The sequence below is a fragment of the Oratosquilla oratoria genome, chromosome 16, assembly GCF_046742065.1.
Source record: "Oratosquilla oratoria isolate Oo_2021 chromosome 16, ASM4674206v1, whole genome shotgun sequence".
Taxonomy (NCBI): Eukaryota; Metazoa; Arthropoda; class Malacostraca; order Stomatopoda; family Squillidae; genus Oratosquilla; species Oratosquilla oratoria.
Genome location: NC_134792.1, coordinates 1,870,097 through 1,882,596, shown reverse-complemented (window position 1 = coordinate 1,882,596; position 12,500 = coordinate 1,870,097). Strand labels below are relative to the sequence as shown.

General features: G+C 45.1%; 1 protein-coding gene across 1 annotated transcript; it reads right to left on the bottom strand.

The window, feature by feature from the left end:
- Positions 1-5,325: 5,325 nt before the first annotated feature.
- LOC143034108 (uncharacterized) lies at positions 5,326-7,051 on the bottom strand. Its single transcript, XM_076200052.1, has 2 exons — positions 5,627-7,051; positions 5,326-5,445 (listed from the first exon to the last, which is right to left on the bottom strand). The coding sequence occupies exons 1-2, from the start codon at positions 7,049-7,051 to the stop codon at positions 5,326-5,328; spliced, it is 1,545 nt and encodes a 514-aa protein (XP_076056167.1).
- Positions 7,052-12,500: the final 5,449 nt, after the last annotated feature.

Sequence of the window (12,500 nt, the reverse complement as noted above, 5' to 3'; positions counted from 1 at the left end):
AGGAAATGAGGATGTGGAGGACTTGGCCCAGGCAGACGGGCGTAAGGTCAACATGAAACGACCACCGGATGACGAAATGGCAAATAAAAATGTAAAGATTAGAAGTATAGAGAGGAGAAATACAGTAGAAAGTGACGAGAATATGTTCCAGGGATTTAAAGAGGGTGGGGGGGACACAACCCCCCCCCGACTGATAAGACTAGAGGAGAGAGTTGATAAGGTGATCGAGGACTTGGAACGTAAGTTAGGTAAGGTAGACTCCATCTTCCAGAGAATTGAAAGATTGGAACAACTAGAGAAGGCTAACAGAAACTTAACTGAAGAAGTAGAGGACCTAAAAAGACAGTTAGGAAATGTAAAGGAGGAGAATGAGAAATTGAAGAAGAATAGTAATGAAAACAGTGAGAAAATAGCTACAGAAGCTAAAAATTGGAGAATAACTCAAGAAGGGAATAAGGTTTCATTCACTGACATAGTCAAACAGCAATTGAAAGAACATAATGAAGACTCAGTTATTAAAGTGATGAGACAGAAGGAGAATATAGTAAGAGAATTAGCTGACAAAAAGAAATGTATAATTATATTAGGAATGGAAGAGAAACATAACCCAGATAGAACCGCAAGAATCAAGGAGGAAAATGAAAGGGTAAGCAGTTTATTAAAATTAGTCCAGGAAGATGAACCAGAAATTATAAAGGAAATTGAGGAAAAATTCAGACTCGGAAAATATAGTACAGATAAGACCAGACCAATTAAGATTAAATTCAGGTCACAAACAACGGCAGAGAAAATTCTATCCAAGACAGGGAAACTAGCAACAAATGATCAATATAAAAAGGTATGGATAAAAAGAGAAATGAATAAGGAGGAAAGAGAGGCAGAAAAGCAGAAAAGAATTGAAGCTAAGGCAAAAAACGAGGAAAGAACGGAGTCAGAGAAAGAGAGATTCTATTGGAGAGTAGTGAACATGAAAATAAAGCAGTTCGACATACTAAAGAAAAACATAAGGGAAACAGAGAACACAATGGAAGTGGCAGAAAACTAAGAGTGTCTTACACAAATATAGATGGATTGATAACAGGATTGAATGAACTGAATGATTATTTGAAAGAAAAAGAACCGGACATAATGGGAATTGTAGAAACAAAATTAAAAGGCCCACTACCACCCAACAGTGTAGGACATGATACATACAATTATTGGATTAGAAACAGAGAGAAAAAACAAGGGGGTGGAGTTATGTTCCTGACAAAGAAGGATATAAACGTGAAAGGTGTCATATATGGAAAGAATACAGTAGAGATGATTATGATAGAAGTGGAAGACCGAGATAAGAAGAGCAGAAAATTTGTGATCAATTATGTGCCTCCGAAAACAGCCTCATGGGAGGAGAGTGAACATAAAAGTATGTTAGAGGACACAAAGATAGCATTAACTAAAATAATGGAAGACGGAGGAAGAATAGTTATGATGGGCGACTTTAATTGCAAAGAAATCTGCTGGGAAGAAATGACAGTAAAGAGTGGTGATGACTCATGGGGAAATGCTCTACTTGAGATGATTACTGACCATTCAATGACACAATGGATACAAGAGAACACTAGGTATAGAAATGAAGAAGAACCATCGAGGCTAGACTTAATAATTACATCTGAACCTAGAATAGTGGACAAGATTGAATATAAAACACCAATAGGTAAAAGTGACCACATATTGATTGAACTGGAACTTAATGAAGAAAAATATATGAAAAGAAATGAACAATATAGAAAAGGAAGAATGATGTATGAAAAAACAAACTTTGATAAAATAAGAGAATTCTTCCAACAAGAAAACTGGGAAGAAATATACAAAGAAGAAACATCAGTGGAAGAGAAATGGAATATTTTGACAAAAATTTACAAAGAAGGAGTGGAAAAGTATGTCCCAAGACAAAAACAAGAAAAAGAATATGTAAAATGCTGGTACAACAAAAGTTGTAGGGAGTTAAAAGACAAAAGAGACAAAGCCTGGACCGGATGGAAAAAAGACAGAAGACCTGAAAAATGGAAAATATATACTGGTTATAGAAATGAATATGTACAAAAGTGCAGAGAGGAAAAAAGAAAATATGAAAAAGATGTTATAGAAAAGTGTAAAGATCAACCAAAACTATTCTACAGATTTGTAAACAATAAACTGAAAAACAAACAAGACTTGGAGAAATTAAGACAAGGAGGAGTTGAATACACTGAGGAAATGGAAATGGCAGAAATTATGAACAAACATTTTAAATCAGTGTTTACAAGGGAAAATATACAACCTGAAGAGATTGAGTGGAAGGAAAAAGTCCCCCCTATGGAAGAAATAGAAGTAACGAAGAATGAAATATTGACACACTTGGGTAATTTTGATGTCAGAAAATCGCATGGGCCAGATGAAATAGCAAACTGGATTCTGAAAGAATGTAGGAATGAACTGGCAGACAAAATACATAGCATAATAAGCAGTTCCTTAAAAGAAGGAAAAGTTCCAGAAGATTGGAAAAAAGCAAATATAGTACCTATATATAAAGGAGGAAATAAAGAAGAACCTACCAACTATAGACCAGTCTCTCTAACAAGTACAATAGCAAAAATATGTGAAAGAATTATCAAAAGTAGATGGGTAAAATACTTGGAAAAAAACAACGTACTAAATCCAAGGCAATTTGGATTCAGACAAGGACGATCATGCGTCACCAATTTAATATGTTTCTATTCAAGACTAATAGATATAATACAAGAAAGAGATGGATGGGCTGATTGTGCATTTCTAGACCTAAAAAAAGCTTTTGACAAAGTACCACATAAGAAGTTGCTTAAGAAATTAGAATATGAAGGAGGAATACAAGGTAAACTGCTAAATTGGATGGAAGACTTTTTGCAAGAAAGAAAAATGAGAGTAGTGATAAGAGATCAGCACTCAAAATGGAATGAAGTAATAAGCGGTGTCCCGCAGGGAACAGTTCTGGCCCCAATAATGTTTGCTATATATATTAATGATATGGATGAAGGAATTGAAAGCTATATGAGCTTCTTTGCAGATGATGCAAAATTACTGAAAAGAGTGAAAACTGAAGAGGATTGTGAATCACTACAGAGAGATCTAAATAAAGTACAAGAATGGAGTAGGAAGTGGGAGATGGAGTTCAATACAAAAAAGTGTAGTATAATGGAATTTGGAAAAAGCAAAAACAGAATAACAGGATCATATAATTTGGGAGAAGAAGGAATAAAAAGAGTAGATAATGAGAGGGACCTGGGAGTCATTGTTATGAATAATATGTCACCTGAGAAACATATAAATAAGATTTTTGGAGAAACTTATAATTTAATAAGAACAATCAAAGTGGCATTTACATACCTGGATGAAGAAATGGTGAGGAAAATCCTAATCACCCTGATAAGACCAAGATTGGAATATGCAGCAACGATATGGTCACCAAGTACAAAAAAATGTATAAAAAAACTTGAAAGAATACAAAGAGCAATTACTAAACTGGCACCAACACTCTCAAAACTATCATATGAAGAGAGACTACAAAAACTTAAACTACAGACACTAGAGCAAAGAAGAGAGAGAGGAGATTTGATAGCTATTTACAGAATCATGAAAGGCATAGAAATTACTGATAGAGAGAATCTGATAAAATGGGATGACAGAAATACAAGAGGACACGGAAAGAAAATAAAAAAAGACAACTATAGAAGAGATTTGAAAAAGAACAGCTTTCCTCACAGAGCAATAGACAGTTGGAACAAGTTAGATGAGAAAGTGGTGTGTGCAAAAACAATACATGAATTTAAAAATAGTTTAGATAAAATGAGAAATGAAGACGGGACCTCACGAGCATAGCTCCCCTTCCCGTAAAATACAACTAGGTACAACTAGGTAAATACACACACACACACACACACACACACACACACACACACACACACACAAACACACACACACATGTATATATATATGTATATATATATATATAGAAAATTATATATTGTACACCTATGTATATGTATATGTGTATATATATATGTATATATATATGTATGTATATATATATATATGTATATATATATATGTATATATATGTATATATATATATGTTTATATATATGTATATATATATGTTTATATATATATATATAATGTATATATATATATATATGTATATAATGTATATATATGTATATAATGTATATATATATTATATATATGTATATGTATGTGTATATATATATATGTATATATATATATATATATATATATATATATATATATATATATATATATATATTAGTTCACAGCAGCTTTTGCGTTCACGACTTTTTGGCTGAGTAATTCTACATCTCTGACGATGGAACGGTGAGCAATGGGTAGCTCCCATAAAAGTTGTCCGAAAGACATTGAAAGTTCTTGTAGACGAAGAACACTTTATTATAACAAGCTTTCGACCTACATAGGTCATCTTCAGGTTCTGGTACAGGCAAAACAATTTTTTTTTTTTTTTTTATTGATTGCAAGTATTTACAAAAGAAAAACTTGCGCGGGTCACAACCCGCTACTTCCTAAGAAGTCTGAAGGACTTTTACAATGTATTACAATACTAAAGGTTAATATGCTGGCAGCCATCTCTTCGGTACTCTTCTGTCTCCCGGTCTGATGTGTCGTTTTGTCTCAGTCCATGCCTTCTGGGATCCCAGGTAAGGACGGTCAGTCGTCTTTGCTGTAAAGAAAGAAAAAGTCATGGTGAGCGGATATGCTTGTTGTACATAGGCTATATATTCAGTGTGTATTCATCACGAAAAGAAAAAGAATAAAATGGGGGGCATTATCTGGGAGGTGATACTTCCGTTAGGCGCCGAAGCCGGTATGGGTTGATCGCGCCCAACAGCCTCCTCACTAGACCCTCCGGTGAAGTGGCAGGACCCGCTCGAAGAAATGCAGACGCTGGACAGGTAGTCAAGTAGTGGACCAGCGTATTGGCCCCCACCGCGCCGCAGTGTTGGCAGTCTTCTTGGCGTCCCGCAATCTCCCAGAAACATCGATATCCTAGCCTAAGTCGATGTAGGATCACTTCTTGCGGCCTGGAGAGGCGCATTCCTGTGACAAACTTCTCATAGTTGGAAGTCCTCTTGTACCACAGGGCTGACGGCCTCATGGGCGCCATCAACTTGTGCTTGTACAGGCAATTTTTTTGTTTTTTTATTGATTGCAAGTATTTACAAAAGAAAAACTTGCGCGGGTCACAACCCGCTACTTCCTAAGAAGTCTGAAGGACTTTTACAATGTATTACAAAACTAAAGGTAAATATGCTGGCAGCCATCTCTTCGGTACTCTTCTGTCTCCCGGTCTGATGTGTCGTTTTGTCTCAGTCCATGCCTTCCGGGATCCCAGGTAAGGACGGCCAGTCGTCTTTGCTGTAAAGAAAGAAAGAAAAAGTCATGGTGAGCGGATATGCTTGTTGTACATAGGCTATATATTCAGTGTGTATTCATCACGAAAAGAAAAAGAATAAACTGGGGGGCATTATCTGGGAGGTGATACTTCCGTTAGGCGCCGAAGCCGGTATGGGTTGATCGCGCCCAACAGCCTCCTCACTGGACCCTCCGGTGAAGTGGCAGGACCCGCTCGAAGAAATGCAGACGCTGGACAGGTAGTCAAGTAGTGGACCAGCGTATTGGCCCCCACCGCGCCGCAGTGTTGGCAGTCTTCTTGGCGTCCCGCAATCTCCCAGAAACATCGATATCCTAGCCTAAGTCGATGTAGGATCACTTCTTGCGGCCTGGAGAGGCGCATTCCTGTGGCCAACTTCTCATAGTTGGAAGTCCTCTTGTACCATAGGGCTGACGGCCTCATGGGCGCCATCAACTTGTGCTTTTCTACCTCTCGCCGGGTCAGTGTTCTTGTGGCGATGGTCAAGATCTCTGCCCGACTCGGGAGCACATCAATCCCGCCGTCCATATGGTGATTGGTCGCTGCTTTCCTTGCCTCCCTATCTGCCTCTTCGTTCCCCGGCAGGCCGATGTGTCCGGGGATCCAATTAAGGACGACTATCCGTCCTTGCTCATGGAGTGACCTTATCTGAAACAGCAAAGATGTCATTAGTTGTACATAATCTTGATGTATGTCATTATGGATACTTTGTATTAATGACAGACTATCAGTATGTACTACAACATGGCTTTGGTGGGTGTTGAGGGCGTGGGTCAGCGCCAGCCCCACTGCAATTCCCTCCGCTTGCATTGAGCAGCGAGCGCCCAACACCCTTACTCCCTGTCGTGTGTCTTGTGTGACAAACGCCGCACCCGCCGTCCTACGCTCAGCATCTACTGATCCGTCGGTGTAATACACCACGGAGTTTTCAGGTGTGACGGCCCTCATAGTCTCCACAGCTTTCGCCCGCAGTTGCGGTAGTGGTGCACTACGCCTCATCGCCATTATTGAGATCTTGGCTGGTAGACTCTCCCAGGGCGGAGGTTGCACATATCCATCCACCGGTACATCCCTCCTTTTTAGTAGGATGAGGTCCTGCAGGTGTAAATCCCTGATGCGTCGCGCAAGCTTCGCCGACCATCTGTTCATCGGGAAGACCTCTGGGTCCTGCTGCAGGGCCGCGTTTATTCTTCGCTGTAGGAAGGAGTTCTGCTTTTGGATGACTCTGGTAGTGAAGGCGGCCAGACGTTGTGAAATCCTGGCACTGACCGGCAGTATTCCCGTCTCTTGTTGCATGTTGGCAACCAGGGTCCAGGGTGGTGCACCAAGTATGACGCGCAGGGCCCTGTTTTGTACTGCGTCTATCTTGGATATCTGGATCTTAGAGAGGCCAGCAAGGGCAGCGCTGGCATAGTCTAGCAGTGGCCTTATCGCGCTTACGTAGAAGGTCCTGAGAACCTTACTAGTGGCCCCGTCTTCCCTGGTTGCCAAAGACCTCATGACATTTATCCGGGCAAGGGCCCTTTCCCGGAGGTAAGCCACCTCTGTCTTAAATGACAGCCCGGAGTCTATCCATACGCCAAGGTACATGTGTGTTTTTACCCACTCTACCTCATGCCCTTGTAGGAGTAGTCTGTTTGCCAAGGACCTTTCGCCGCCAATACATATGGCCTTGGTCTTTGGTGGCGATATCTTAAGGCCAAGCACATTGCACTTCTCTGATATGTCAGCAAGGGCTTTTTTGTGCTTTTCTAAACTTGGCTCCTCTCCCCGTCACCACTAGGGCGACATCGTCTGCATAGGATATCAGATGACATCCCTTAGGTAGTGGGGTGGCAAGCAGTTCTGCCATTAGCACATTGAACATGGTGGGGCTTATCACTCCACCCTGTGGTGTACCGTTCTCCAAGGGGTGGTAGCTGGAGACTGCTCCCTGCAGCCGAACCCTGGCTCTTCTGTTAGACAGGTAGTCCGCTATCAATTGCAGGAGTCTCCCCCGAGTCCCCCTGGTGGCAAGACCTTCCAGGATGGCATCGGGACTGGCCAGTTCAAATGCCTTTTCGAGGTCAAAGAAGACGACCATCGCGTGACCTCGCTCCACGTGACTCAACAGCGTGGCAATGCAATGAGCTGTCCCTATCCCCCTGGTAAAACCATTGAGATTCTCCGGGGGTGGTCCTAGTTTCCACTGTAGTCTTCGTAGGACCATCCTTTCCATGGTCTTCCCCAGGCAGCTCGTCAAGGAGATGGGCCGATACTTCCCAGGCTCCTTAGGCTTGGGGATAGGGACGATGTCGGCTTGTTTCCAGTTGTGTGGAACTCTCCCCGACAGCCAGCTGGTGTTCACCAGTTGTAGGAGCGCTTTCTCTCCGGCATCACCCAGATGGGTGATCATGGAGTAGGTCACTCGGTCGCTGCCGGGAGCCGTGTCAGTGGATGCCCTGTGGGTGGACTGTAGTTCTTGCAGGGTGAATGGCGCGTCTGTGTTTTCTGGGGACTGCATGGCGGCTTGTATCCTGGCTCTTCTTGTTTCAAAGAGCCGAGCTTGAGATCTCTGCAGCTCAACGGGTAGCGTGGCAGTGTGTGTACGTCTGGCGAATTCCAATGCCAGATCTTCTGCCTTGAGGTGTGGTGTTTGGAGTGCTTGTCGGGGAGGGACACGCCTTGTGGCTGTGTGTATTTTCCCCCACAGCTCCCTTAGAGTGGTGTGTGCGCTGAAGCTGCTGCACCACTCTAGCCATTTGTCGCTACGTACGCGTCGAGCTACCTCTCTGGCCTCCTCCACGGCAGTCCGGAGGTTAGCCAGGTTAGCAGGGTTGCGATGTCTGCGCAGGGTCTTTCGCATGGTGTTTACCCTGTGGTTGGCTCTTTTTATATCCTGGTTATAATACCAACCATCGCGGTGATTCCTCCTGCTTGGTGCAGTTCTGGGTATGGCCTCTGCTGCTGCTGCATGTATGGCAGAGGTCAAAAAGGCCTCCATCCCATCCAGGTCGCCGATGGATGGGGTTCCAGTGGACACCTGCGCAGTTACCTTTTCGCTAAAGAGCTTCCAATTGGCTCTGCGCACATTCCATGATTCCACTCTAGGAGCCAGTGGGGGTGGTGAGGCCACGGTGAGCGTCATATCAATGCCAAAGTGATCGCTCGTGACCGTATCGTTAACCCCCCACGACATGCGATGCAGCAGGGAGGAGGAGGCGAGAGAGAGATCAAGCCTACCATGTTTGACGTGTGTGGGTGACCCGTCGTTCAAGAGGGCCACACCAGGGGTGGTGCTGAGGACTTCCTCGATATGGCGTCCAGTCGAGTTAGCGGTTGTCACTGAGTGAAGTATGGGATGATGGGCATTGAAATCTCCTGCGACAATATACTTCTCCTTCTCCGCAACGGTGCAGAGCTCCCCCAAGTCTAAGTGACCGTGGGTAGGCGACCTGTATATGTTATATACGTGCACGGTCTCCTGGGGGAAGAGAAGCTGAACCGCAAGTACCTCAGTATCCTCCCCGCAATCTATCGGTGGGTCAACTCTCGAACACGGGATGGATGCGTGGACAAGTGTCATGCATCCTCTTGTTGTTGCTGTTTGGGGTAGCACGAATTCGTGGTACCCGGACACCCTGACCTCCTCGTCTGCCAACAGGGTCTCTTGCAGGAGGATGACGTGCTTTTCCTCCTGCTTTATGAGCGCCTGTAGCAAGGATTGCTTTCCCCTGTACCCGAGGATGTTCCATTGCAGAAAGCGAATGGTCTGGGTGTATGAGTGTACCGTGGTTGTGTTATCCATGCTGTATTGTGCACTCCTCCTTGGATTCAGCTGAAGATGGGCTAGAGGGTGGAGACGATCCCTCGCAACTGCAGTCAGTTTCAGTGCCTTCCTCTGAGTCCTCCGCAGCAGGCTGGTCAGGGAAGCCAACCGTGAAGGTTTTACCTCCCTGTATGGAGAGGTCAATTTCCCTCTTCATGCGTCTGGTGACAACGTGCACTCCTGCCGGCAATATACTTCCTGGCTCAGTCTTAGTGGTGACCTTGCTTCCTACCTTGCTTTTAACCGTAAGCTCGGCAGGTTTAACGGCCCCTGTGCAATCTAGGGCTGGCACTGGTTCCTCCACTCGGGACTTGGCAGGCAGGAGTGTTGCGTTGTTCTCAGGAGGCGAGGGCACTGTGCTAGGTTGGGGCACTTGCGGTTCGGCAGGAACTGTTGGTGGGTTAGGGTCGCCTCTGACTCTGGGTTGGTTTCTCTTTCTGTCCAGCATTGCTTGAACCATGTCGGTGAGGAAGTCGGTCGCGCCTTTAACTTCTGCCTCACTGTTACCCAAGTGACGTGCCAGTGCAGCCGCGGCGACCCCAACAAACTGAAGTAATTCTTCCTCCTGGAAGCAGAGGGATGGCGCGGGAGCTGGCTCTGACAATTTTGTCTGAGTTGGTGCTTTCGCTTGGGTGCGTCTTTCCTTTCTGTCTTGCATCTGGGGCCGCTGGGGTAGACCTGGGAACTCGGCTGTTGATGTTGATGGTGGCTGCCGGCTAGGTTCCTGCTGTGGCCTTGAGCGATGCCAAGCTGAGGGACGAGGTGGTGCCGGGATGAAATTGGGCTTTGCCTCGATCACCGCTCTCGTCGCCTTCGCTTCCGTCTTGCGCACATTGCAGGACAGACTCCAGGCGTGGTGACCTTTGCCGCAGTTGGGGCACTTAGGGGTGGTCGTTTCGGCGTTTTTGTGCCGTTGGATGCAGGTTTCCGTGGTGTGCGGTCCGCTGCATATGGCACATTTGAATACCCGCCTGCACCCGCGCTGGTGGTGACCATATTGCTGGCACCGAAAACACCTCATGGGTTCAGGAACGTATGTCCGAAGGGGGTAAGTGCCCCACATACCCAGCTCGAGCTCCCTTGGTGGGGCCCCACGTAGGGTCACCATCACCTGCCGCGTCTCCTCCTTCCTCCAGATGCACCTTTCTGCTTTGACCACGTCCGGGTGCTTCCGGATGGCGTCCAGGGGGTTGTGGACAGGATACCCCTGCAGCACCATTTTTATCTCTCTCTGCGCTCCCTCAATGCACTCCAGCTTAACCGTCTTACCATTGACCTCCGTTAGGTTACGTAGGGCAGTGGCGGCTGTGTCATCTTTGGGGGTGATAATTATCTCCCCCGTTGGAAGGGTTTTGAAACCAATGTTCCAATTACTGTGAGCTTTTTCAATGTGCACACAAAGATCGTATGCAGAACTGAACCCTGCCGGGTGCTTTTCGGTCTTGAACCGGTCTGGCATCGATATGGGTATCGATGGTACCGTTGCCTTGGCGTTGCCCGGCTGCTCCCTACTCATAGGAGCTGGGTTACCTCGCTCGCCTCCCGAGGGTTGTGCGGTATCGTTAACCTTGTTGCCTTTGTTCTTCCTACGGTTGGCTGTTTTCCATTCTCCACCCTCATCGCCATTCGGCTCCTGTGTGGGCCCAGACGGTTCCATCTTACTCATCCAACTGTTTCCTACATTGCCATCTGATCCCTAGCGCTTAAGGAGAAGGACGTGTGTGGGTGAAGGAGGACGTTTACAAGGTGGAGGAGAAGTGGGAACAAGAGGTTAAGAGGGGAAGTTACCAAGGGAATGGACAAGTGAAAAAGGGTTAGGTGGGCAGAGGTGACGGATAGAAAGCAGGGAGGCGGAAGAGGAGGAGGAGGAGGGGAGAAAGGAGTGAAAGATGTAGGCGGGTGTTAAGTGGGAGTGGTAGAGTTAGGTAGAGGAGTTGGAGAGAAGATGTGTGGTGGAGGAGGAGGAGGAGGTAGATGGTGAGGAAGTAGGAGAAGAAAGAGTATGAGCAGGAGGGGTTATGGGGGAGGAGAAGGAGGTTGCGAGCCAGAAAAGTAGGATGAGGTGGAGGCGCGGAGCGTAGGTAGGCGGAGGAGGGAGAAGAATGGGGGGGGGGGGGGAATGGAGGGGGAGGTGGGGATAGAATAAGGAGTGACGAAAGAACACTACACTACACAACACCGCAATTAAAACTTATGCGTAGCATTATAATCGATATTGCACTTAATGCTACCACAATCTGATATAGCGTGCACTGCACTCACTTCACTGGAAGTATAATAATTATACTTCTATCACCGCACTTATTATTTGACTCACTACACTTTAACACTGAATATCGTACTTAATCACTGCACTTTTCGAGAGTACGATAAGTAGAGGCGAAAGAACACTGCACTACGCTACTCCGCAATTAATACTTGAGCGTAGCATTGTAATCAGTATTGCACTGATATCACTTGCACTGCACTGACTTCTCCGGAAGTATAATAATTATACTTCTAGCACGGCACTTATTATTTATTTCACTACACTTAATCACTAATAAGGAGAGACGGAATAAGAACACTACACTACACTATATTGCTTGCACTGCACTCGCTTTTCCGTAAGTATAATAATTATACTTCTTACACTACACTTAATCACTGATAAGGTGAGTCGGTAGAAAGATTACTACACTACACCGCGCTTATCACCGCAACTTTTACTTGAGCGTAGTATCTTGAATCACGACACTTCAGCAACCACAATAGTCAACGCCCTGATATCGATATCGATTGATAGCTGCACTTCCTATCGCTTACACATTTTTCACTGCACTTCCTATCGCTTACACCGCACTTATTCGGAAGTACAATAAATACACTTTTGAAACTTATTATCGTTTGACTGCACTAAGCGTCGAGGCGGAGCACTCAGCGATCGGGCAAAACGCCGTTGAGCGACTGCCGTTTTACAGTAACCGGAGGTGGAGTACCCACTAATATACAAACACAGATTTTATAATGTGAACTTCTCACTGCACTCGCTTTTCCGTAAGTAAAATAAAGAAGGGAACAGTTTATATACGGAACTAAGGTACAGAATGGGGAAAAGGAGGAACGTGATTGGTCGAGGGTGGCCAATAGGGATCCAGACATTGACCTGGGATCCCGCTTGCGAACCTGCTTGAGCCGTACGCCGTTCGTCTTCTTCCCTAACAATTTTATAACTGTTTTGAAAGTTTCTAA

Excerpts from the sequence above, each read along its gene's own strand:
- LOC143034108 (XM_076200052.1), bottom strand. The coding sequence starts at position 7,051 with ATGTACCTTGGCGTATGGATAGACTCCGGGCTGTCATTTAAGACAGAG. Across the intron at positions 5,446-5,626 it reads CCACTTCACCGGAGGGTCCA|CAAAGACGACTGGCCGTCCT; the intron begins GTGAGGAGGCTG and ends CTTTCTTTACAG.